This window comes from Ctenocephalides felis, unplaced genomic scaffold (genome assembly GCF_003426905.1).
Source record: "Ctenocephalides felis isolate EL2017-DRISC unplaced genomic scaffold, ASM342690v1 CF-g0.4_SCAFFOLD_01492, whole genome shotgun sequence".
Lineage (NCBI taxonomy): Eukaryota > Metazoa > Arthropoda > Insecta > Siphonaptera > Pulicidae > Ctenocephalides > Ctenocephalides felis.
The window spans coordinates 33,518,212-33,544,221 of record NW_020537646.1 but is presented as its reverse complement, the minus strand read 5'-3'; the positions used below and the strand labels follow the sequence as shown (position 1 = coordinate 33,544,221).

The following is a 26,010-nucleotide window of genomic DNA, read 5'->3' as shown; positions in this document are numbered from 1 at the left end:
TACTTATAATATCTGTTATGGTAATTGAATAATATCTAATAATAATTGTATAAACCTGTATAACCTCATATGAACAAATCACGAAACGCATAGATTCTGATCAGAAAGAATAACATCAGCGCGCGGCGAAGTCCTAAACTTTGATGATTTGTTATAGTTCAACCGTCTATCATAATCGTATCATAGGCCTACAATATTTTAGTATGTTATTTAGTAGACTGGGAACTCTATTATTCAAAGATTCATCAAAGTCGTAAAAAAATAGTTAAAAGTTAAAGCCAATAAAAAAGTTAAAGCCATTTGATACAATCCAATAAGGACTCTGATTAGTTTTATGCGAGTCGAACCTTTTCTTTAGACTTACCAGAAAATGGTAATCCTGAGTGGATCGATTTTGAATATTTAAAAACCGATTGAAAGATACCAGTTGGAAATCGTGCTGATTAGTTTTTGGCAATGATCGTAATAGATGTCAAAAAAAAAAAAAATTGTTGCATGTTTAACACATTCACGCCGGGGCTGATTTTGGTATGTTTAGCTGTGAGACGGCGCGTGGTTATTGCCTTCGAAATGCTGTTCACCGGTAGCCCGACCCGCCCTGTAGATTGCAGAACACTCTCGTTCTGGTCTGCGGTGGCACACGCCGGCGTGAACGTGTTAAATGAACTTACAGTGGTGATAGAGATCATGGTCTAACTAAATCTAACCTATTATCCCAAAATATTATAGTTGAAAAGTGGTTGGATTATAAAAAATCATTAAAATTGGATTAATAGGCAAAGTTTTTAGGATATACCAGATGATGTTTGTGTACTATAGTTAGTTCAATTTTAGATATTTCAAAGAAAATGCCATTTACATCTAGTTATTATTAGATTTTCTGTAATACTGATTACTCTTTAAATTGATGCATCATTTCCTGAGAAGGGCTATTTTCACTTGGAAATAATTTACCATCTGCAATAACTTCAAAATTTTATTCAATTTATATATTAATACAAACAGTACCAAGTGAAACCACAAATATTGTTGTTTTTGGACTTTTCGAAAATTATTTGATTAATATGCCAATTTGTTTGTTTTTGTAACTGGTGTAATCCAGTACTTTCCAAACTTTTTGTACCCGAGTTTTAGAGTCATTATTGCTTTTTCATTTACACATATGTTTCATTTTTATTATTGTTTATCATTATTTTTATTGTTGGTATTCTTGTCGTTATTAATTTTATTTTTATCACTTTTTATGTTTCCTATTTTTTGCTTCCTTTATGTTTCTTCTTTGCAAAATGATTGGCGATTACTTGATTAGAAATATAAAAATATTTTTAAAGTTATTAAGGTTTGAAGTAATTTCAACGTATAATTTTCAATGTTATATATACTAAGTAGATATAATATTTACTAGATGTATATTAATTATAAATATACGTCTAGTAAATATAATAAAGAAAATAACGAATAAATAAATGAAAATAAGTAGAAATTATCAGCAACTCTGACTTAAGGGCCGAAGCTGCCGCACAACAGATCATTGTTATGGAAGGCCATGTTATGCTCAAACGTGCATACATTATGCCATAGATAAATAAACATAATGCATTATGCTACTGAATTCTACTGAATACTGTCAAAATGTCATGTATTTGCTGTGCATAAACTGCAACGTCACTTGTATGTTATGAAGCGGAGTTAGAAAGACCCTGTTATCTGAGATCGTTTTTTTGACATTTGTGCGGTTTCTAGGTTAGGTGTTCTATCTGACAACCTGAGAAAAACGCCTTACTGCACAGCAATCACACGGTTTTTGACAATATTTAGAACGATTTTGTATAGTAAGTTCTTCATAACATAGTCTTGCTATAACATTGATCTGTTATGAGGAAGAATCGGCCCATTAAATAAAAAATGTAATAAAATTACAGTAAAAAATAGGTGCGAAATATATGAAACCAACGAGAGTTTAGAGAGGGTATTAAGGGAAGACTTTAATAAAGATTGTTTTGTGCGTTTTTAGAATTGTTAGACTAATAATATTATTAGTCTAACAATTCTAAAAAAAATTAATCAATCAATCCATAATTGATTGATTGATTATTTTTTTTGATCACACAATTAATTTTGTTGAAACATTATTTTTGTAAACCCATTAACTTAAAAAAATAGTATTTCAATCTATAAATTGTATATAAATGTATAATCGTATTCGAATAAATAAATAATTTTTATTTTCTAGGTGAGACACACTGACTTCTCAGAAAAGACTTAATATATTATAGAAATAACTTTAACGTTGAATGAAATGATGCAACGTATAAGATGGAACAAACAGCGTGCTGGAATTGCTGCTTTAAGTTTATTGCTGCTTTATCTGGGTCTGACAGCAAGAACAATGACATTTAAATATTCGCGCGTCGTTGATGCCAAACCGAAGTTGGTATGGGATTACGTTGCTGACTTCAGTAACATCAAGAAAATCAATCCAAGCATGTGAGTTTGAAAATGACACTTGTTGATTTGTTTATGTTTTGACTATTTTTGATATTTTGTTTAACAAAATGATCCCGCCGTTGTTTGCTGCGATACTTTATCTAATTATAGTTGGTGTAATTTTTTATTTGTTATTCAAAATATAAGTATGGAAATTCATAACTTGTTCGTTTTGGATTATTCACAAGTCATGTTTAGCAACAAAATTACTTCGACGGTAATCACAAACAAAAGAAACTATTCGATGGGCAACTAAGTAAGAGCGGATTTTTGTTAGAAAATCAAAGACATTTTATGTATGGAACTAAATCACTTTATTCTGTAATGTATTGTGTATTTTGCTCAACGTTTCCACTTTCCCAAAAAACTGAAATAGGTACAATTTGATACTATAATAATCATTTAATTGTTAACTTTTCAAGAAGTTTTGTAGAGGTCCAAATCGAGAGAGTAAAGGTTATGAATATCTGAGCGATGTGGCAAAATATTCCAACCAAACTCCAATCATTTTTACAGAGTGGTCAAAGAGCTCAATAATGGAATAAATCACCACATTAATTTGTCAATTCAGACTGCTTATCTTGAACTACTTTGTTTTATTCCAAAAGCTGTTCAATGTAGACATTAGAATTGATTGTTCGGTTGGGTGGTAAGAGTAAAAATAGATAATTTGTTTGCAATCAATTTCAACTGGACGACCAGAGTGCTCTTCATCTTTGAGTAAATCATTACCAGAACAAAATTTGGCAAACTAATTTTGATACTGCCATTCTTTTAAGGTTTTGTCACTATAAACATCTTATGGCATCCTCCTGACATCTCGCAATAATTGTACAAACGACATGAACAATAGTACTATGGAAGTGTGGTCCATATTTTTTATACCAGAATTGTTGCAAATTGTAGACAATAATAAATTCCATGAAATATTATTTATATTTGGTTTATTTTACGTAAGATTAATATCGACGACACTATGTGTTATCATATTGATCGTTTATAAAATGTGATTGGTGTTTTTGTATTTACAATTGAAAAGAAAAAGTTTCAAGAATTATAAATTTTGGCAAATTCGACTAGGGAGAAACAAAAGCGAGATCAGATCTGACACTTGAATTTATTTTGTTTTCTCCGTGCTGTCACTATATGAGTCTATCTGTCCAGTAGAAATGCGGTACGTGTTGACAGGCCGCTACAGTACCATTGTCTTATGTTTTCCAGTCTATCAAGAGTCAAATACCTCATAATTAAGATTTAAGCATGTGTTTCTTTCTTCGTGGGAGTCACCAGATGGTTGCTCTATATATTATTTTATATTAATGAGTGAAACACTTCTTAATGTGTATAAGTATTTAATTTAATCAGAAATATAAAGTTACGCTTGAGGTATATTGACTCTTTTTAGAACGGAGAAAAACAAAAGGCGGTGAGATTGCATAGTTCACTTTAAGAAGTTTGTTCAATTATGGCTAGATGTTAGGAGGACACCATAATCTCATAACTTTTTGTGAGCTTGAGATGCCTTTTTGCCTTCGCAAAAATAAAAAAGTAAAACATGACAATTTTTTATTTCATTTTCTATCTTTTAACAATCTCTAAACAATCGATTAAAAAAACTCTTTTATATATACTGATTGACGACTAAATTGCCTACTATCCAATAACAAAAGATATTTTACATTTGGACTTATATCAGCACAATTAAAAATTCAATTTAAACCATGGAAGACTGAAAGCCGCATTTACTTCATTGCCAAATCGATATTTTCAATACACTATTCTGAATTATCTAAGTTTAGGCCTATAATTCATATAATTTTTGATCACTATTGATTCAAAGGCTACAAATTTCATTTAATTTAAAATTCCAATTTGCGAACAAAAAACTTATTGATTTACTTTAAAGTGTAACTTAATATAATATAATGAACACATTTAAAGATATAAAAAAAACTTCATTCTTATATATATTAATTATGTTCTATGAAGATTTTTATAAAAACTATAATACTATTAGAAATAACATTAGTTTTCTCAAAGTTTAAAAAAAATATTCATTTAATAATTGTGTGAACAGCATTTGTTATTTTTGTTAATTTTGAATATAAATAATTATATGTATGCAAAAATATGTAGAATTAAGTAATTAGGTATTAGTCTTAATTTTATAACAATAGCTGTCTAACGAATATAATATTTTGAGTTTGGCTAATATTGATAATGAAAACCTATTATCTTTATCATTAATAAGTTACATGTAACAATGGCATTTATATTCCCATGTTTATCAGTTTTCATTTATTCATATTATTGTATGTTTCAGTTTAGATTTTTCTATCATTGATGAAAGTGGTACATATGATAAATGGAGCTATTCAGTTACATATACGGAAAGATTGTCTCAGTGGCCTTATCTTTACAATGTGGGGCATGGGCATTTTTCAGTGAGGCCTATCAATGAAAAAGTACACAGTTATATTATAGAATCAAAGCACAATACTTGCTTCTTTAGTGGATTTTTATGTTGTAAGTGTAACATAAAAAATTGAAAAGATTAGAGTATTGAAATAGCTTACTAATAATATTTAATCTGTATATTTAATATTTAAAACTCATTAACAGATAAAACAGTGAGTGATATGACATTCAAACCCACAGTCGATGGAAAGACTACTTGTGAAGAAACTGTACAATATCAGTGCCCGGGTTTATTTGCATTATTTTGTAAATCTGAGGTAAGCTATCAAAGGACTGCGATTATGAATAATTTAAGAAATCATTTTACATGGAAACATTAATTGTAATTTGTTTTTTAAATAAAAATCTATTTTTCAATTAAAGTTTTATTACCTGTTCATGAACCTTAGATGTATCAACAGAATAATATTTTTAATTTAAAACCTATCACCAATTAAAATCTGGTGTAAAGTTCAGGTTCATGGTTGTTGGTGTAAATGTAATTTTACAAACACTTTATATAGGCAATTTTGATAAACAATTAACTTTTTATTTTCAATTCTTACGAATTATAAAAAATGTATTCAAAGTACCACCTTCATCATTAATAATACCACCGCTGAAAATATGTGCTGCCTTATTGTAATTTACTTCAGAGCATATAAATTTTGGGAAGTAACCAAAGTAGTATGTGCTACTCTTCGAAATGTGAAATCTGTACTCCCTTAGTTTCTCATGGAGGTGAGTATCGGCAACCGCAAAGCTCCAAACATAGCCAAATTGACAATAGTTTATACCAATTGTGATTATTGTCTCTTGAAAGTGTATCTGACCTGAGCAATAGGAAGATTACCTTATATTCTTACTCTGTTTGCAAGCAAGTTTAATTTTTGATTTTATTCATAATCTATATGACTGGGAATGAATATGTTGTTGCTTCCTCCTCAGCTCTCTTGGACATTTATTAGTTTCTCGGCTCATTTTAACTGCGGCGCCCAGAAGTTCCATCCAACAAACACTTAAGTCAAGTTCCATTTGGCAAATTTGAGTATTCAACTTATTCTTTGCCACCAACTCCTTGCACTTGGTGTATTCGGTGCATTCTTCAAACCTTGAACTTGCACCTAGAGTTAAGTAATATATAACATCATGGAAATATTGAGTTATATTGTTAATCATTATTATCAATTATATCAATATAACTAATTGACTGACGCATTGGTCATAAATAAAGACGTAATAGTGCAAGGGAATTTACTATTTCTAGTATTTTTTGCAATATTCTAATAAGAATTCGAAATGAACATCAATAATATGCATTTTTATCATATTTTTACAAGAAAACTTGTATGATTTTTTGTTCATTGATTTCTCGTAGGGTTAATTATAATAATTTAAAAAAAATCGAATATGAACATTTTACAAATCTTTACACTTGAAAGGTTTCTGAAAATTTTGAAATATCTTTGAAAAAATTGATGTATGATGTGTGTGTGTTCGGATACAAATTTTCGTCGACGATTTCGACGAACACAGATTAAGGATTTGAATAATTCAAGAAACATTCCATTCGTTTTGTTGGGGAGACGCGTTGATTAGTTTTTGGCACAGGCAGGTCCAGCCGTTTCGAAGATAATGGACAAAAAGTGTTAAAAATAGTAACTCTATTTTTGAGATAACGGAGAGTTCGATTTAAATGAATCAAAGAACATTTTATTTGTATTGACGAAATAAACAACTGATTAAATTTGTGGAAAGGCAGGACCAGCGGTTTTGGAAAGCCAATAAAAAAAAGTAACTAGTGGGGCGCATGGCATTGTGCCTTAAGGCAAATTGCTGGAACTTCCCGTCCCAAAAATTATTTTTTTTTAAAAGATTAACATTTTTGAAAAAAATTTACTCTGAAAAATTAGATTTTTAAAGAAAAGTGTATTTTGAAATATTTTGAAAATTCTGAACTTTTTTTCAAAGCAATCGTACTGCTTTGACTGCATAGAGACGAAATATCAAAGCGCGTAAGCGCCGCGCCGACGTCCAACGGATAAGCATTGGTACTGAACCTATAGGAATGTAAACAAAATTTATACTTATTGTTGAAATGTCTATAAAATATCTAATAATTTGATGCGCATATGTCTAATGATCATTTTTGACCGCCATATGGTATATTTTTTTACTTTTTTCACTAGATCTCCGAAACCGCTTGTTAATACAAGTAAAATGTTTTTTGAATTATTCAAATCGGACGCTCCGTTCTCTTAAAAACCGAGTTACCTTTTTGAAACCGCTAGACCTGCCTTTGCCAAAAACTAATCAGCACCTTCTCCTTATCAATACGAATCGAATGTTTTTTGAATTATTTAAATCTTCATCCGTGTTCCCGAAATCGTCGACGAAAATTTGTATACACACACGCACACACACACACACATACATAATTTTTTCTAAGGTATGCCAAAATATTCAGAAACCTCTGAAACGTAAGGATATAAAAATTCTCATTTTCGATATTTTTGCGATTACTATAACTTACCATACGGGAAGTTAAAAAAGCCATTTAGCGTTCATCATCATTAGACATATGTACAACAAATTATCAGATAATTCATAAAAATTTGAATAATAAGTACAAGTTTTGTTTATATTTCTGTTATAAGTCTCTAAAACAGCTACGCAGCGCAATTGCTTTGAAAGAAAATTCAAATTCAAATTCAAATAAATTTTTTGTTTAACTGTTGAAAAACTTTTGTTTCTAAATGTTGGTCGGTCGTTTTTCTGACATTTTATTACCTAGGTTGGTACATTGCTCCAATGTGTTTCAACTGTCATCTAGCACTTTCATGAAGTGCGTCGACCCCTACGATTTTTCTTTTCGAATGAATGCGGATCTATTTCAGCTTGGCTCCCATAGATGGAAGGCTAGTAGGCCAGGCGGCCATGTTAGTTTGTCGTCATACAAGCAAATAGGTTGTCATTGATGAGTTTTATATTTTTTTACATGAATTTTTATGTGATTGACTAATATAGAGTGAAATTAAAATATATTATAACAAATATTTTATATCGTTGTCTATCTAAAATTGATTTGTTTTGTGTTTTGACTGGTTAGTGTTCAAGGGTCTAATTCGGAGAGACTTTTTTCATTTATGTGCCTTTATATTAGGTATGTCAAATTTCTAATTTCATAAAGCAATAACTAAATATCATATTGTTGCATATCATATTGTGCAACATTATTTTGAACATTTTGATAGAAATAATTTTGTGTATTAAATGATAAAATTAGTTCTAAAAAAGTTGTTTACTTTGTGACGAACAAATGCCTGCTATTGCGTATATCCTATAAATTTAATTATACTAATGTTTACAATATAGCATGAATTTAATGCGTGAAAAGCTTATGTGTATTCAATCTCTGCTTAAAAAAATGTTATCTAAACTATTGATAACGGTAAACGCTATTTTTACGATTTGGTTTTATATTTTTTAGATCTGTTTAATTTGATTCTTCACGAAGATACATTTTATACAAATATGTATAAAATTACAAATTGTAACAAGATTAGTTTCTCATTCTCAAATATTTGATTACCATTATGACGTATTGTTTAAATAAATAGAGCAAATTAAAAGTCTATGCTTTTATTTGACATGCATAATGTTTGAACAGTTAGAAGAGAGTTGTAAATAATTAAATTATTTTTGTCTACATATACATGTCATGATTTCTTAAATAAACTAGCTGTAAGTGAAATTCTGTCTTAAGGCAATTAAGGCATCGTGCCTTAAGGCAAATTGCTGGAACTTCCCGTGCCAAAAATTATTATTTTTTTAAAAACGATTAACATTTTTGAAAAAATTTTACTTCGAAAAAATAAGATTTTTTGGAAATTTTAAATTGGACGAAAAATTACTTTTTTTTGAAAAAAAAATTTTTTTTTTAAAAAAATTTTTAAACAATTTTTTTATAAAATTTTTTTCTGGAAAAAAATGTTATCTTCATTTTGACATATTTTGGAAGATCTGAACTTTTTTTCAAAGCAATCGTACTTCTTTAACTGCATAGAGACAAAAAAATAAAGCGCGTAAGCGCCGCGTCGCTGTCTAACGGAAAAACATTAGTACGGAACCCATAGGAATGTAAACAAAACTTATACTTATTGTTAAAATCTCAATAAAATATCTGATAATTTGATATGCATATGTCTAATGTCTAATGATTATTGTTGACCGCCATATGTTATTTTTTTTTAGTTTTTTTTACTAGATCTCCGAAACCGCTAGACCTATCTTCATGAAAATTTGATCAAATCTTCATCTTGTTAATACAAGTAAAATGTTTTTTGAACTATACAAATCGGACGCTCCGTTCTCTTAAAAACTGAGTTACCGTTTTTGGCCCTTTTTGCCCCATATCTTCGGAACGGCTAGACCTGCCTTTGACAAAAACTAATCAGCACGTCTCCTTATCAATACGAATCGAATGTTTTTTGAATTATTCAAATTGCTTCATCCGTGTTCCCGAAATCGTCGACGAAAATTTGTATCCGAACACACACACATGCACGCACACACACACACACACATACATCAATTTTCTCCAAGGTATGCCAACATATTCAGAAACCTCTGAAACGTGAAGATATATAAAAATTTTCATTTTCGATTTTTTTGCGATTACTTACCCTATGGAAAGTTAATTATAAATAAATCAATTTATCATCTCCAGAACATTAACAATCGTCATTTCATTTCGAATCAAATTCAAAAAAAAAAAAAAGTTGCCAAATTTACACAAAATTGAAAAAGTGCTCCTGCATAGTCACAGTCTAAACGCATTTGCAAATAATTCTGTGCGACATTTTCACTTATACTGTGCTCAGATTGGCGGCATTTTCACATTTTTCAATAATTTTTCACAAAATTGGAAAAGTGCTCCAGTACACAAAACAGTCTAAACGCACTTGCGTAAGCATTTGTACCAGAGTGGCGCTTAGACTGTGCTTAGCCTGGGTGATTTTTTGAATTTTTAGTCCAAAATTACAAAAAAAAATTTTTGAAAAAAAAATTAAAACAAAAATTTTTTTTTTCCAAAATCAATTATTTTGTTGAAACAAGCAGAAAGTTCTTTGAATCATTTTAATCGGACGCTTAGTTCTCTCAAAAACTGCCATTTTTTTTAAATTTAGCTCTGTATCTCCGAAACCTCTGGGCCTACCTTTGCCAAAAACTAATCAGCACATCTCCCTATTAATAGGAATCGAATGTTTTTTAAACCATTCAAATCGGTTGTTCCGTTCTCTCAAAAACTCGCTTTCAATTTTTTGCACTCTTTGCTCCATATCTCCGTAACGGCTGGACCTGCCTTTGCCAAAAACTAATCAGCACATCTCCCTATCAATAGGAATCGAATGTTTTTTAAACCATTCAAATCGGTTGATCCGTGCGCCCGAAAACGTGGACGAAAAAAAAAGCGGACATACAAAACACACCACACACACACACACACACACACATCCATTTTTTCTGAAGTATGCCAAAATGTTCAAAAACCTTCAAAACGTCGAGAAATGTAAAAATTTTTGATTTCGATTTTTGGACGATTACTATAACTTACCCTACGGGAAGTTAATAACGCTGCTTATTTATAGTATGTGTATATGCGCATAAAATGCTTTATAGTTGACAGATAAAAAATGCTTCCAAAATTTTGACGTTTGTCAGACTTTTAATTTGACATTTATAATCACAACTTCTACAAAATTTTTGAATCAATCCATTCAGCAAAGTAATACGTAAATAAATAAATATAGAATAATTTTCTTAACAATATTTTTCATTCATTTTATAATATTTTTTTATAATCAGCTGTTTACTATAGAATTATGCAACTGCGAGTGATACAGAAGAATAATATTTACAAAAGTGTGTAATGTATTATTTCAATTGACTAATCAAAATGTGCACAAGTCACGTACGTTCAGGTATGTTGGTGCATTCTTTATGAGTAGGTTCCTGTGTTATTTTTAACATTGGTTAAGTGTGTTAAGGACAAATGAAATAAATCTTTACATTATTGCGGTATCAGAAATGTGGCATTGTCATGCAGCTACAAATTTCCAGATAATAGAAACATGATTCCATAATTTATTAACTTCCCGTAGGGTAAGTTATTGTAATGGGCCGAAAATCGGAATTGAAAATTTTTACATTTCTCGACGTTTTGAAGGTTTCTGAACGTTTTGGCATACCTCAGAAAAAATGGATGTGTGTGTGTGTGTGTGTGTGTGTGTGTGTGTGTGTGTGTGTGTATGTATGTATGGATACAAATTTTCGTCCACGTTTTCGGGCGTACGGATCAACGATTTGAATGGTTAAAAAACATTCGATTCCTATTAATAAGGAGAAGAGCTGATTAGTTTTTGGCAAAGACAGGTCCAGCAGTTACGGAGATAAGGAGCAAAGAGTGCAGAAAATAGAAATCGAGTTTTTGAGAGAACGGAGCATCCGATTTGAATGATCTAAAAAACATTCCATTAGTAATGATTGGGAGAAAGGGTTATTAGTTTTTCGCAAAGGCAGGCCCAGCCATTTCGGAGATACAGAGCTAAATGTACAAAAAATGGCAGTTTTGGGAGAACTAAGCGTCCGATTCAATTGATTCAAAGAACTTTCTGCTTGTCTTAACAAAATAATTAATTTTGGAAAAAAAAAATTGTACCATTTTTTTTTTTTTTTTTTTTTTTTTTTTTTTTTTTTTTTTTTTTAATTTTTTGTATATCGAAAATAATTCAGATTTTATTTTTAATTCTGACTATAGTTCTAATATACTTTAAACAATAATTTCAATTCTGCAATTCAGTTTATATAATTATTATAAATATTAGACAATAATACAATATTTATAATAATCTATTTGAAAACATTCAATATTCCTCGAACGTTTCGTTACGGTACGGGAAGTTCCAGCAATTTGCCTTAAGGCACGATGCCACCCACCCCACTAGTTTATATTTTGAATAAAAACCCTCAGGCGCTGATTATAATTTCTGCTAATTTAATTACTAGCATTTATATCATCGAGTTTGCTTGTAAACAATTATCTATGGCATCGTGCAAATTGCTCAAACTTCCCGTACCGTACTTAAAAATCTTGGTACGGAACCCCAAAAAAGTTACACAAAATGTGTACACATTATTAAAATCTCTATAAAATATCTGATAATTTGATGTACATATGTCCAATAAACATTTTTGACCGCCAAATGACATTTTTTTAACTTATTTTATTGAGAGTCCATAACCGCTGGACCTGCCTTCCCAAAAATGTAATCAGTTCTTCGTCTTGTCAATACAAGTAAAATGTTTTTTGATATTTTAAAATCGGACGCTCCGTTCGCTTCAAAATTGATTTACCGTTTTTGGCACTTTTTTCGCGTATCTTCGGAACTACTAGACCTGTCTTCGCCAAAAACTAATCAGCACGAATCCTTATCAATACGAATCTAATGTTTTTTTAAATTATTCAAATCGTTTGTTCGGTATTCATGAAATCGTTGACGAAAATTTGTATCCGCGCACACACACACACATACATACATGCACACACATACGTGCACACACACATATACACACATACATCAATTTTTTCTAAGGTATGCCAAAAGGTTCAGTAACCTTTGACACGTAAATATATATAAAAATTTTCATTTTAGATTTTTTTGCGATTACTATACGAGAAGTTAATAAAAACCCTCAGGCACTGTTTATAATTTTTTCTACTAATTTAATCGCAAGCCTTTATATCATTCGAGTTTGCTTGTAAACAATTATCTATGACATCATGCCTTAAGGCAAATTGCTGGAACTTCCTTAACAGTAATAAAAATATTCGAGGAATATTAAATGTTTTCCAACAGATTATCATAAATACACTTTCCATTATTCGTATTTTATAGACAAAATATAAGAGCTTATAAATTAGCCGACGAGGTTTTTATTTGTCTAAAACTAAATAAACAAAACTTAATCAAGCGGAAGTAGAATTAAAGGATCTTACTCATATTTCTAAGAATTATATAAATTTATTTCAAGTATCTAAATGGGATTTAGAATTTTAGATAGAATAATTTAATATTTAAGAAAATTAAAATCCGAATTATTTTAGCAATTTTAAATTAAAAAATTGGAAATTAAAAAAAAACTAATCGTTTCTTCACAATCAAAATGAATCGGATGCTTTGTTATCTCAAAAACTGCCATTTTTTGTACTTTTAGCTTTGTATCTAGTAAAAGGCTGCACCATCATCCAGTCTACCTTTCATTACGAATGGAATGCTTTTTGAATCATTCAAATCAGTTGAGCTCCCTAAAAAATCGACGAAAAATTGTATCCATACAATTGCATGCAAAAATTTAAAGGGAAATTAAATATTAATGTTACAAATATATTTGAAAGTAATAACACTATATGTATTATTCTCTACTAATGTAAGACCAAACCTTTTTTTAACATTATTATTCTAATTTCTATAAAAATAATTAAACATTATTTTTCGAACTTAAAGTTTCGGTAACATTACATTTTATTCCTGGGATTTGTCTTGTTACTTACCTAGTAATACACAGTCGCGAACTAAATTGTTTCAATTTTTATCTAAGTGGTTTTATTAAATATTTGGCGGAATTTCTAGGATTCAAATGAATCATTTTTTTTTAAATATTTAACTTGTTTATCAAAATGTCGCGAGTACGTTAAATTATCGAAAATAAATTTATTATTATTATTATGGTATCATTACGTTTTAAAAGGTAGCACATTATATATTGGTTTGAAAAGTATCATGGTTGAATGAAATATTCATATATTTTTACAACGTTCTATTGCTATTTTCGATTATTTGTTCGAAGTACAACATATCACATACACACACACTCATGTTTATTTTTATATATACATAATTACTATTTTGTTGTTCAGAATAAGCATAAGAACATTCTTGAAATTCTTATAGTATTCATATTAAATACTTATAAGACTCGTACCAGATTCATTGCAAACAAACATTGAAGTATTCGCATACTTCACTTTTTCAAACTTTATTGGATATTTATAAAGTAGCAACTGAAGTAATAATTGAAATTTATAGATCTATAAAAATATTAATGTATATATATATAAATATTCTGTATTAAATTTTTATATTTCGAACAAGTTCAGTTCAGTTCTCAGCACAATACAAACAAATCTAAAACTCGTCAATCCAATAAAAGCATCTAAAATTAGTCTTAAGGAGCAATTCCACACACCACTAGTTATTATTGATTTGTTAATATCATTGCGCTGCAACCTGATTCATTTATTTTGTACCTGTACTCCATTTCTATTTTTATGAATTATCGGCAGTTAAAAAAGATATATTTAATTAATTTGATGTCGAATTTTTCACTTATCTTTAAATTTTAGGACTTTTGCTCGCGATGCTTCCATATGATCGTGTGTGGTATGCAGTGAAACTGCAAATTTTAAGACAAATCTAATGGTTCATAACACTTTGTTAGTTATTTATCTGTTGACTAGGTATTTCGGTTTCAAATGTTTTGTTCTTACATATATATCATGTTTGAAGAAAAACTCATAAGTTAGTTTCAAACTTATGTGCTGATTCTTTGATAACTTATGATAATTTATCATTGAAATTTCATTGTGGTAATGTCGCTTTTGATTTGGAAATGGGCATAGTATTTGTTTGTTGATTTTCAGGGAGTTAAATTTATTATTTTCAAATATTTGATTAATATAACGACGCGTTATTAACATGGAGTTGTATTTCTGTCACCTGTGCATAATATTTGAAGAGCTAGATTTTTCATTTCTTAGAATATTCCTTGTTTACAACATATTAGCTTATCTCTATTATCTATGATATAGTGGTGTCTGTTCTTTTATAGTTTAAGTTTCTCTAATTTTTTAAGTCGTTTAACTACTATATAAAGAGGTCAAATATGGGCATCTCTTACTACATAAAACTCATTTTTTCTGTGTGGATTTTGTTAATAAATTATTTTCATTTTATTTCAACTAATTATTTCTATTATTTAACTATACATTGTCCTTGCGCATCAGCATATTCCTGATTTGGTTTTCTTTTAACGTATCATTTTTTGTGCATTAAAATGTTAAATCAGATAAACATGTTTACGTTGTTAAGCTTCAAGAAATATTAACGAGTTTTTTCAATGTGCATTTTTTATTTAATGGAATTTGCACTTGTTACATTCTTAATTTTCCATGATCTAAAAATAGAATAATTCATAATTGTCAATAATTACCAATAATTATAAATTATTAATTATTACCTATAATAAATATTTTCTAGACACCTTCATTGCTTCGAAATTGAATTAGATTTACAATTCGATTGAATAGAATAGAATGGAACTCTTATTTTTCGAAAATATTCAATTTTTTTATTTTTATTTTTTATTATAACAAGTTGCAATTATTTACTGAACTATGTCGGTTTTTAGAAGGCAACTCAACGGTTAACTTAATCATCATTTCTATATGCAGAATTTATTATTATAATTTATGTAATACTAATACTAATGAATATTTTATTTATGCAGCAATGTCATATGGTCGGGTTATTATTACCTAAAATATATTGCTGTTATCTATTTTATTTTTGCAGCAATGTCATTGTAGTATTATTTTTACCTAAAATATATTGATATCTATATTTTCAAGTGAAAACTGATGTCACTGCTGCTTGACATTAGGCTGTCCGAGACGGGTATTGAATATTTAACTTCTGATTGAAATCCCATCTCTCTATACACTGAACCATGGTGAAGCCCTGGTTTGCATTGAAAAAATATATACCGATTATAAAAATGATCAAATTTCATAAAATTACCAAAAAATCAGTACTTAAGTTCGAAACTAATATATGAATTTGGTAATTCTGATAAAATATCTCAGCTTTTTGAGAATGTATTTTTAAATTTATAGAACGTTTAAACATAATTAAAGATTTTAGAGATTTCTCATATTGCATATGCAGTATTTTTACATTTGTTATTAAAATAGTACCGTTGTTTTATATTAGAGTATTTAAAACATTGATCATTAAGAATGCTTTGAAGTCCAAGTCACATTTTTATGTGATGATTCCGATTATTATTTATTCGTATTTTATTTTGTTATGGAAATGATTATATTTATATTTACTACAAGAAAAAAATACGATGAATGAGTTAATTGTTATGGATTTGCATGCTGCATAATAAATAAATTGCTGTTACATCGATTTTCGAAGATAATTGAGAAAATCTTTAAATATGTATCAAAGTTCTATTATGACCAAAGAGGAAATTCTTAGTGAGCAACATTTTTATGTTGGTTTTAGAAATTGATAAATGAAAAATACTTGTTAAATTTCATATCTTCAATATTGTTGCTTATCATAAACTATATCTTATACTTGCATTTTAACTTAATTATCAGACTTTTTTAATTCCTGCGTTTTCAAATTAACTTGCAATTAAATCTGAATCGACTAAGTCCGATTTTTTTCCAATAAGTTATCATTAATTGAAATGTCGGGTAGGTTATAATAATCGCAAAAAAATCAAATGTGAATTTTTTTATATAAATCTATATTTCAATGATTTCTAAAGTGTGTGAGTGCTTGCGGATACAAATTTTCGTTGACAATTTCAAGAACGCGGATTAACCGATTTGAATGATTAAAAAAAACATTCGATTTCTATTGATGGGAAGACGTACGGATTAGTTTTTGGAAAAGGCAGGTCTAATCGTTTCAAAAATATGGGGCAAAAAGTGCCAAAAATGGAAATTCAGTTTTTTTGAGAACGAAGCGTCCAGTAACTTAAAAAACATTTTATTTGTATTGATGAAATGAAGAACTGATTATTTTTTTGGAAAGGCAGGTCCAGCGGTTTCGGAGATATAATAAAAAAGTAAAAGAGTCATTTAAATTGGTGGTCAAAAATGATCATTAATTGCACATGAGCACGTGAAATTATCAGATATTTTATAAAAACTACAAAATAAATATAAAAAAAATTTAGAATTATTCAAGAAAGTATTTTTTTTTAATATTTCAGAATTCACAGAAATCTAATATATTTTTCAGTTTCCAAAAAATTTTAAAGCTTTTCTAAAATTTTCAATTTTCAGTACAAGAAGTTCCAGCAATTTGCTTAGGCACCATGCACTAGTTTTAAATTGTATGTTTTCTGTATATTAAATGATACACTCAATCTATTTAACAAACAGATTATTTTAAAAAAACAGCGCAAACCTCGACATAATCTAATATTTTAAGTTCGTAGAGTTTCACATTAAATATGATATAATAATTAACTTAATTATTAATGCAATTATTTAAATAATAAATATTTATTTATTAAAATTTGAGGTACTATTCCTCCACGCTCGTGCAATATTGATATCATTCAATTTTAATAATGATTCTTGAATATGATACTAAGAATTTGCTCAGTGTGTACGATAATATTACACGATTAGTTGTTTCTAATAACAATGCAGCGATACAAGTACTTATTGATTTCAATTATTAACCTGTCTAATATTAATACCTTTAGTTTAGTGAATGTTCGTTAATTAATAATATTGTATTTATTGTATTTTTGCTAATTTGACAGAAGCTGGCTGTGTCTTATCGCCGTAGTAACTGACTAACAAACCATTAATCTTCCGCCCAATCATTTCCGAAATATCACGGGACATATTTTCGGAAAAATAATTTAGGAAAACTGTGAAACAAAATTAACCAAGGTAAGTGATTTTCTTGTTATAGTAATTATTGATTCATAGAATTTACTTCATGTAGTTGTTATATATCACGTATGTGTATGTTAAATATATATCATATTCCATTTATTACAATTACGATATTTTGAAGAAGTACAAATTAATAGAAGTTTTTTGTAAATGATAACTTGGAAATTAAAATGATAAATATAATAAAAATGTTATTATTATAACTAAGAATTAATAGAATTAATAATAGAATTATTTTATTAAAAGAATTATAGATATTAATAGGAAAAAAAAGAATATGATATTTATTTGTTCAGGATTTCTTTGAAATTTAGGAAAAGATTAATAGAAAAAAAAGAATATGATATTTATTTGTTTTTGAAATTTAGGAAAAGCTTTTTTTTTATAATTACAATATCTGTAACAACTGCTAAATAATATAAAACCTAGAGTAACATTAATAAACAATAACATAAATATAAATAAAATAGAGTACAAAATAAAGGATATTATTTTCAATAAAATGATATCCGTATTATAATGATTTCATATAAAATAAAAGCACATAATAATAATAATAATAGTAAAAGGAAAAGAATATGGTATTTATTTGTTAAGAAACGCACTGATTTTCTTATTATGTTATTTTTCTCCTGTTTTTTACTTACTGATTTTTAACTTTTTTAACGTTAGTAAGCTTTCTTTCGTTTATGTTTTTGAAAAATCGATTTGTTAAATTTGTTTTTCTCGGCACTGTTTTAAGAAATTTTAAACCCATTTTCTTTTTTTTAATTACAACTTAGTACAAATTTTAATTACACTTACTTAGGACGTTCAGTAATTGTTTTGACTTTTATTATGTAGATTTTTGAAAGGATGGCAACCCAGTGATTGTCCAATCCAATTATGACTAATTAACTATACTTGAAGTATTTGCTGACATAAAATCATTTGATTGAATGATTTGATTAAAACACGCAATGATAAGTTATAGGTTTCTTTGTAATTGTCAGATAGATTTTCAAAAATATTCGTCACCATTTTTCCCAAAAATCTTAATCTGATATTGAAAATACCATTTCGAAAGATATCAGCTAAGAATCATTCAGATTTGTTTTTGCTAAAGATAAGCCGGGCAGTTTCTTCGTATATAATTGTTAAAATATGTTTTTATTGATGCTTTCAAGTTGAAAGTTCATGGTGATGTTAATTATAAAAATCATTGAAGTTTGAATTTTTTAAATTTTATTCATATTAAATCAAGTAGAAATAATACACAAAAGTAGTTCGTTTGTTCTATTTTATTATTGAACATTATATATGAGGTAACTTTAATTAATACATTTATACATGTTATAAGTTATTTTGAAAGATATCGATTATGAATAACATTAATTAGCTTTCAGTGAAAAGTGAAAACATTATTTTATTATCGTTATAATTTTAAATGGATCTAAAACTTATTTTTTATTAATTAATTCGATTATTACACATATCGGAAATTTCATGCCTCAAGGCAAGACGCCACTTACACCCAGTTATCAAACTCTAAATAGTTAATTTATTTTATAATTCCATAATAAATTAGAAAATGTATTAAGTTTTGCCTGAACATGTACATTACTATTATTTACTCGAAAAGATTTTTTTTGTTATAAATTACAATCTGTCTATATAGAAAGACATTGAGTAATTAATTTGACTTGTAAAAATATGATTAGTTTTTGGTAAAGATCGACCGGGCCGTTTTTTTATAATTCAAATTTTTTTTTGGCGATTTCAATGAAATTTTGAATAAATATAAAGCTTTATCATGAAAGTGTAATAAAATATTAATGTAAATAATATACAATTATGGATATAATAATTTTGTTTGAAGGATATCAATTAGAAATCGCATTAATTAGTTTTTTGGAAAAACAGTAAAAAATTTTTAGAAATAAAAAACAGTTGAATCAACCTTTCACTTTTAAGAGTTGCTAAAACTACGTTCTTATCGATTGAGTCGCTTATTTACACATATCGAAAAATTTATGCAACTTTCCTTAAGGCCAGGCGCCACTTACACCTAGTTACAAAATTTTTTCAAATAGTTAATGCATTTTTTATTTCATAATAAATGAGAAAAAAGTATCAAGTTTTGCCTCAACATATGCATACTGTTTTATACTTGTAATGATCTGTTGTGTCAGTCTAATAAATTGGTTTTATCGCGCCACATTCAACTGATAAATTATTATCAGATCGACATATTGTCAAAGTATCATAATATCGTATTGTTTTTAGTACAAAAACTCAAAAATTGCTTATTGTTAGTATAGTGAAATTTTATTCAGTATTGTGTATGTGTAATTTTCTTATATTACAAATATATATTTTGCTTTATGAAGAATTGCAAATGTTGAATAAACGTTCTAGCATTAGTAACAAAAATATAAACATTTGCTGTTGTTTTTAAAAATATTTTTGTTTAAAAGTTTTTGTTCGCGTGCTATTTGAAGATTCATATTTGAATAAAAACAAATATGAACCATCACGACGTTTTGTTTGAGGTTTATATTTTAGAAAAAACAAATATGCATTATCATTACGTTATGTGTATGTAAGCGTAAAATAATTATTCATCTATTATGAGTATTAAGACTCATTGTTAATGCATTTACTAATTGATCTTTAATTAAATATCCAGTAAAATTCTGATCATCAAGAATGGTGGCTCTTACCAAAATTTACTTTATATTATTTTTTGTTTTGATAATAGTAATAGCTTTTAAAATAGCTTTTATCCATTTCCTGCGCAAATATCATTAGAATTTTAATTAGAAATGTAAGTAATTTGAACATTCTATTTAAAATCTTTCTAGTACATATTTTGTTTTTCTATTTGAGATATTTTAATTTATTTTATTGTCAGTTGTTTGTTATATCTTACAATTAGTAATAAAAACAAATCATAAAATTATACAATTATTATTATTATATATTATATTATTATTATTTTCTTTAGATGAGAAGACAGCGCGACGAAATGCAAGTAAACGTCGCAGGCCTGCGCAGAAATATAAAGAATCTTGCGCATAACTATTCAGATGCTCAGGTATGCTTATCATTTTATATTATTTTCTAATTATTTTTTTATAAATGTGAAAACTGATAACTAACATTAAATTATACATTGCATGCACTAATTATGTTTAAATTATGAATTGTTTACAAGCAACTCTTAATGAGTGTACTATTTGTGTTTAATATATGACCATCTTCTGCTTTGATCTAGATCTGTTGTGAACTCTAAAATACATATTCACTGACCTGTTTATTTATACTTATAAGATAATAATTACTTTGATTTCTGAATTCGCAACCGAAATACTAGGTTATTGATAGTTATGGATATGACTCAAACTTTTACTATTTTTATAATAGACTAGCAAACCCGACGAACTCCGTTTCGCCACCAGATGGGTTTCGTGAGAAAGATGAAGAAATTTTTTGTTTGTTTTATATTTGAAATGAAAAATTTGATCAGGAAGGAAAACCCGACTTATTTTAATATATAGAAGAAGAAGATAATCTATTTGAAATTATTTAAAATAATTGTTGATTATTTTTATTACTCGAATTTTTATTTACGGTGCGTGAAGTTCCAGCAATTTGCATTAGGGCACGATGCCATGCACCATTAATTTTCTTAGCTATAAACCTGCGGAGCCCGAGACCTTTCCAACGAATGCAAAATTGTCGAAATCGGTTCGTGCGTTCTGGAGTTATTTCGTCAGGAAGGAAAACCCGACTTATTTTTATATATATAGAAGATTACATGTTTATTTTGTAATATTCATCAGTATATATTTATTTTTTTGGAGCCAGCCGTGTCTTGACCGGCAGGGTCGTGGCCTATCTTAAGTAATTCCGGTTTTGATCCCCACCTTTGTCAAGCTCGATATCAAGCAGTATGATATGAAATGTTTACTTGAGGTTTTAGATCTCAAATATAATCTTATATGAAAATCACCTTTCGCTGACATTACTGCATCACATACAACTTAATACTATTAGATAAACATTTCTAATACCTATAAGTATATTACTGTACTTATACATGGTAATATAAAATATGAGTAGTCAACCACTGAGTTGCCCTCTTGAAGATTAGAAGACGATAGATTAGGAATGTAGCTAGTAAACAAACAGCTCAGAGAATACATATTTTTAATCGCTTATTAAATATTATTTAGGTTCTAATTTTCAAAGACCATATATCAAAAATATCAACGATTTTTAGGAAATCTTTGTTATATCAATCGTTCTGATATATAATCCTATCTCTATCAGTGGGCATATTATTTTGAGGACATAAGGAATACAGAATAAATGTGTAATACAATAGTTATATTTTTCTATTTATTTATTATTATTATAGTTATTATTACTATTTGTTTAGATTATGTTCTCACTGTAGTATTTTTTATGTTATTTTGAAAATTATCATGATGCCACCCATTTTTTATCTAATATACAAATTCGCATGCTTAACTTTCTATTTTTAATCTAAATTTTTATTTTAATAAATATTTTCTTAATATTTTCGAACTATTTTTTTTTAGATCAAAGTTAGAGAGGCAACCTCAAATGACCCATGGGGACCCAGTTCGACTATTATGTCAGAAATCGCCGACTTGACCTACAATGTCGTAGCATATACAGAAATAATGCAAATGGTTTGGAAAAGACTTAACGATCATGGAAAAAACTGGAGGCATGTTTATAAAGCACTAGTTCTACTAGAATATTTGATCAAAACTGGCAGTGAAAAAGTGGCACAACAATGTAAAGAAAATATCTTTGCCGTTCAGACTTTGAAAGATTTTCAGTATATGGAAGAAGGTAAAGATAAAGGGGTAAATGTTAGAGAAAAGGCAAAGCAATTAGTTACTTTGTGGTGATGAGGAGCGTTTGAGAAATGAACGTGCAAGAGCATTGAAAGCCAAGGAACGGTTCGCTCAGTCGGCAAGCGCCTTCGGAAGTGACGGCGGTGATCGATCACCTGACAATGTGAGTTTTATATATACATTTCTATATAAATAGTTGATTTAATGTTCGTTTGAAAAACTAATCTATTTTTGAATTTTGATCAAATTCAGTCAAGATTAATCGACTATAAGTCATGGATATTTTAATTGATCTGATTGATGTGATTCAAGTTTTTTATCATTTTATATCCTAAAATATTTAACGTTCCCAAGATTTTGACTTGTCTCTAAGTTGATTTGCATACACGCACATCAGTCATATACATTTTATTTTATTTGCTTGTATATAATTGTATAGTGCACCATATATCCTTTTCTTTGTCAATAATGTTTTAAAATTGGTTGGGACTACCAAAGATTAGGCCTATTATTAAAAATACGTAGGAGAAGTACAGACAAATTGGTATACATAGACAAAATGACACGGTGGCCTTATTTAAATCATTAGCCTTATTGGTTAGTTTCAGTAACATTTCCGCGAATGTGTCAAATGAAGACAGGCATAATCACAATCAAATCTGACAATTTTGAGTGTGTCATTGTCCAAGTCTCGACAAAAAGTTCAAACGTGTATTGCACATCAAAAGTTTATTTTGACGGTGGTTTTCTCATGTTTTCTGTGGACTTGTTTCTTGTTATTGTAAGGATTGGTAAAGTCGAGCAACTTATGCAACTATTATGGTACTAGGGATTTTGATCAATCTTATTGCAATTATCAGGTGGAATTTCGATAATTATCCATTCACTTTTGAACAATGGGACATGCTTATACAATCGACAAAATGATATAGTACTATTTCGCAAGTATTACAAGTAAGATCATATGAGGCCAAGAAAAAAAAGAAAATTAAAACCTGTCAAAGTTAATTGGATTTAAACTTCTACTCTACTTCTAAAAACAGACCGAAGAATTAATCCATCGATAAAAAGAAGAGAATTGCATTTGTTGCTGCAAAACCCTCTATTTACCTTAAGAGCCTGGTGGAAGTTGGTTTTGATGCATGATTTGTTGCCCCTTTGGGTGGTCACCATAGATAAACAAGTATAAAGTTTGTGGACACATGTGTTATGTGCTGATGTCTCAAAAAGGATTAAACTATTTGTATACGAACTGTCTTCTTAAATGTATCATATGTCCTTACCTTATATGTCATCTTATCCGAACTATTTTTTTTTTTTATTTTTTTTATTCTGCAGTCTATACCGTATGTATCAACTAGGGCTAATAAAATATGATGATACCAAAAATAATAAAAATAAAAGAAAAAAATTAGCAAAATTAAAGTATTAAAGTTAATTATACTATATTAGGGCTACAGGTATTTTCTTCTAAGGCTTGTCTTCCAGATAGACTAGACTGACTAAATCATTAGGATGGACGTCTATTCCGTTTTTATATTTGGTGGCAACCATTGTTATTTGTTTTAGAATTGTAGGTATGCCTGTATCTTTGTGGAGGATCCATGTTGGCGTGTAGCGAGGAGCATTTAATATCCACCTCTGGATTTTGTTTTGAGCACGTTGAATGTTGTTTTAATTGCTCTTTTTGGCTGTACCCCAAAGTTGAATACTATAGGTCCACACGGGTTTGGTGACTGCCTTATATATTAGTAATTTGTTGTAAATTGATGAATTCAGAATTGTGTTTAGGAGTCAATAATATTTTTTGAAAGTTTGATCTGTCTTGGTTCTTTATGTGTATTTTCTAATTTAGTTTTCTGTTCAAGTTTTTTATAATTATTTGCTTTTTTTTTCTTATTATGTTATTACACTTTATTAAAGGACTATGTTACTGGTATAGTCAGTTAACCTAAGATCAGAAAAACTATTGATAATGATTATAATAGCATTACTGAATACAATTATCGAATCAGGTATAAGTAAATTAAATTCTGCTTCCATTTTTAGTTTCGACCAGCCGAATGGTGCGCCACTCCTCCGCCGACCCATGCCAGTCCGTTGTCTTCACGTGAAATGGAGTCGGCAAGACCACAAACAGCTGGTGAAGAAGAATTACAATTGCAACTAGCCTTGGCAATGAGCCGCAGAAGAAGCAGAGCAGGAGAGCAGAGGCGCAGGAGCGACGACGTTAGATTACAATTAGCGCTTAGCCAGAGCCAACAAGATTTTCGGTGAGGCTTAGATATTTTGATTTCGTTGAGTTACATGCACTTTGATAAAGCAAATTATATTGCTGAACAGCTTCCCAAAGAAAAATTTATGTTTTCGCTAGAAATTTCAACGTTAGACGTTTAAAATAATCGGAGTTGTATGCACCTAAATTGTAAAAAGTATATGGTGTACATTGGGTCAAGATTTGACTTTCGACAAAATTTCCTTAAAAACATGTACCGGTTTAAAAAAAAATTCAATGCCATTAGATAAAGCTTGGTATTAAATAGCGTTGATTAGTTTATTTATAACATACGTTGTATAGATTGATATAGTAAATACAAAGAAAAAAAATTAAATGTTTTATATCATACTAGTTAAATTGTCATACTAGCGAAATACCCTTTATAATGCGTTATAATATTTCAATCAAGTGTTTTGATTAAATTACGGCGGTATCTGGATGTCCCTATGATACTTCGCAAATTTGTTCTCATAAATTTTTATCCTTAAGAACACCTTCCCTTTAGATATAAAGCATCTCGAGGTTGGTTCACAATGAAACAGTTTCGAAGCGTCTAAAAATATTTTGTGATCTCACATATATAAAATTTTGATAAATTTTCTACAAAGTTATAGTAACTGTTTTATGATTCTAATTTTCTGAGCTTTAAGCCTCCTTTTCTCATGGATATTAAACATCCATAGCTCGAGGTATTTTCAATGTAGTAAATGTACATTTCATTTTGATAGATTGTTTATTTATATGAAAATTCAATGCGCATTAAAAATTATAAATTTTGCCTAATAATCGGTTTGTTGTTCTTGAATCCGCAATAATGATCAAATTTTATATTGGATACTTTATTTCACAATACTACAATTTTTATGTAGATTCAAGATTGCTCGTCTATTGAATATTTTCCTATCTACATTGTGGGTGCTACATCCCTTGGAAATTGTTCTAATGAGTTTGATTAAAATGCTTGATGAATTATTAATAATGTTAATGGTGTAATTGAACATCCTAAATGTTATGGGCATAGAAAAAGTTGTTTAATTATGTATATTCAATCGATGGGTATAATATTGGTCAAATAATATTATCAA

At 28.7% G+C, this 26,010-nt stretch overlaps 2 protein-coding genes across 2 annotated transcripts in view; both read left to right on the top strand.

Annotated features, from left to right (window-relative positions):
- The first annotated feature begins 2,299 nt into the window (after nt 1-2,299).
- LOC113371144 lies at nt 2,300-5,285 on the top strand. The gene is made up of 3 exons (XM_026611789.1): nt 2,300-2,487; nt 4,811-5,013; nt 5,110-5,285. Exons 1-3 carry the CDS (start codon nt 2,300-2,302, stop codon nt 5,283-5,285), a joined length of 567 nt encoding a protein of 188 aa, XP_026467574.1.
- A 2,624-nt stretch (nt 5,286-7,909) lies between these two features.
- LOC113369799 (epsin-2-like) overlaps nt 7,910-26,010 on the top strand; it is a 23,225-nt gene continuing 5,124 nt past the window's right edge. Inside the window, 6 exon segments of the mRNA XM_026610370.1 lie at nt 7,910-8,107; nt 17,638-17,770; nt 20,763-20,852; nt 22,363-22,694; nt 22,696-22,810; nt 24,697-24,920. Coding sequence (XP_026466155.1) covers nt 20,763-20,852; nt 22,363-22,694; nt 22,696-22,810; nt 24,697-24,920 — 761 coding nt within the window. The 5' untranslated portion in view covers nt 7,910-8,107; nt 17,638-17,770.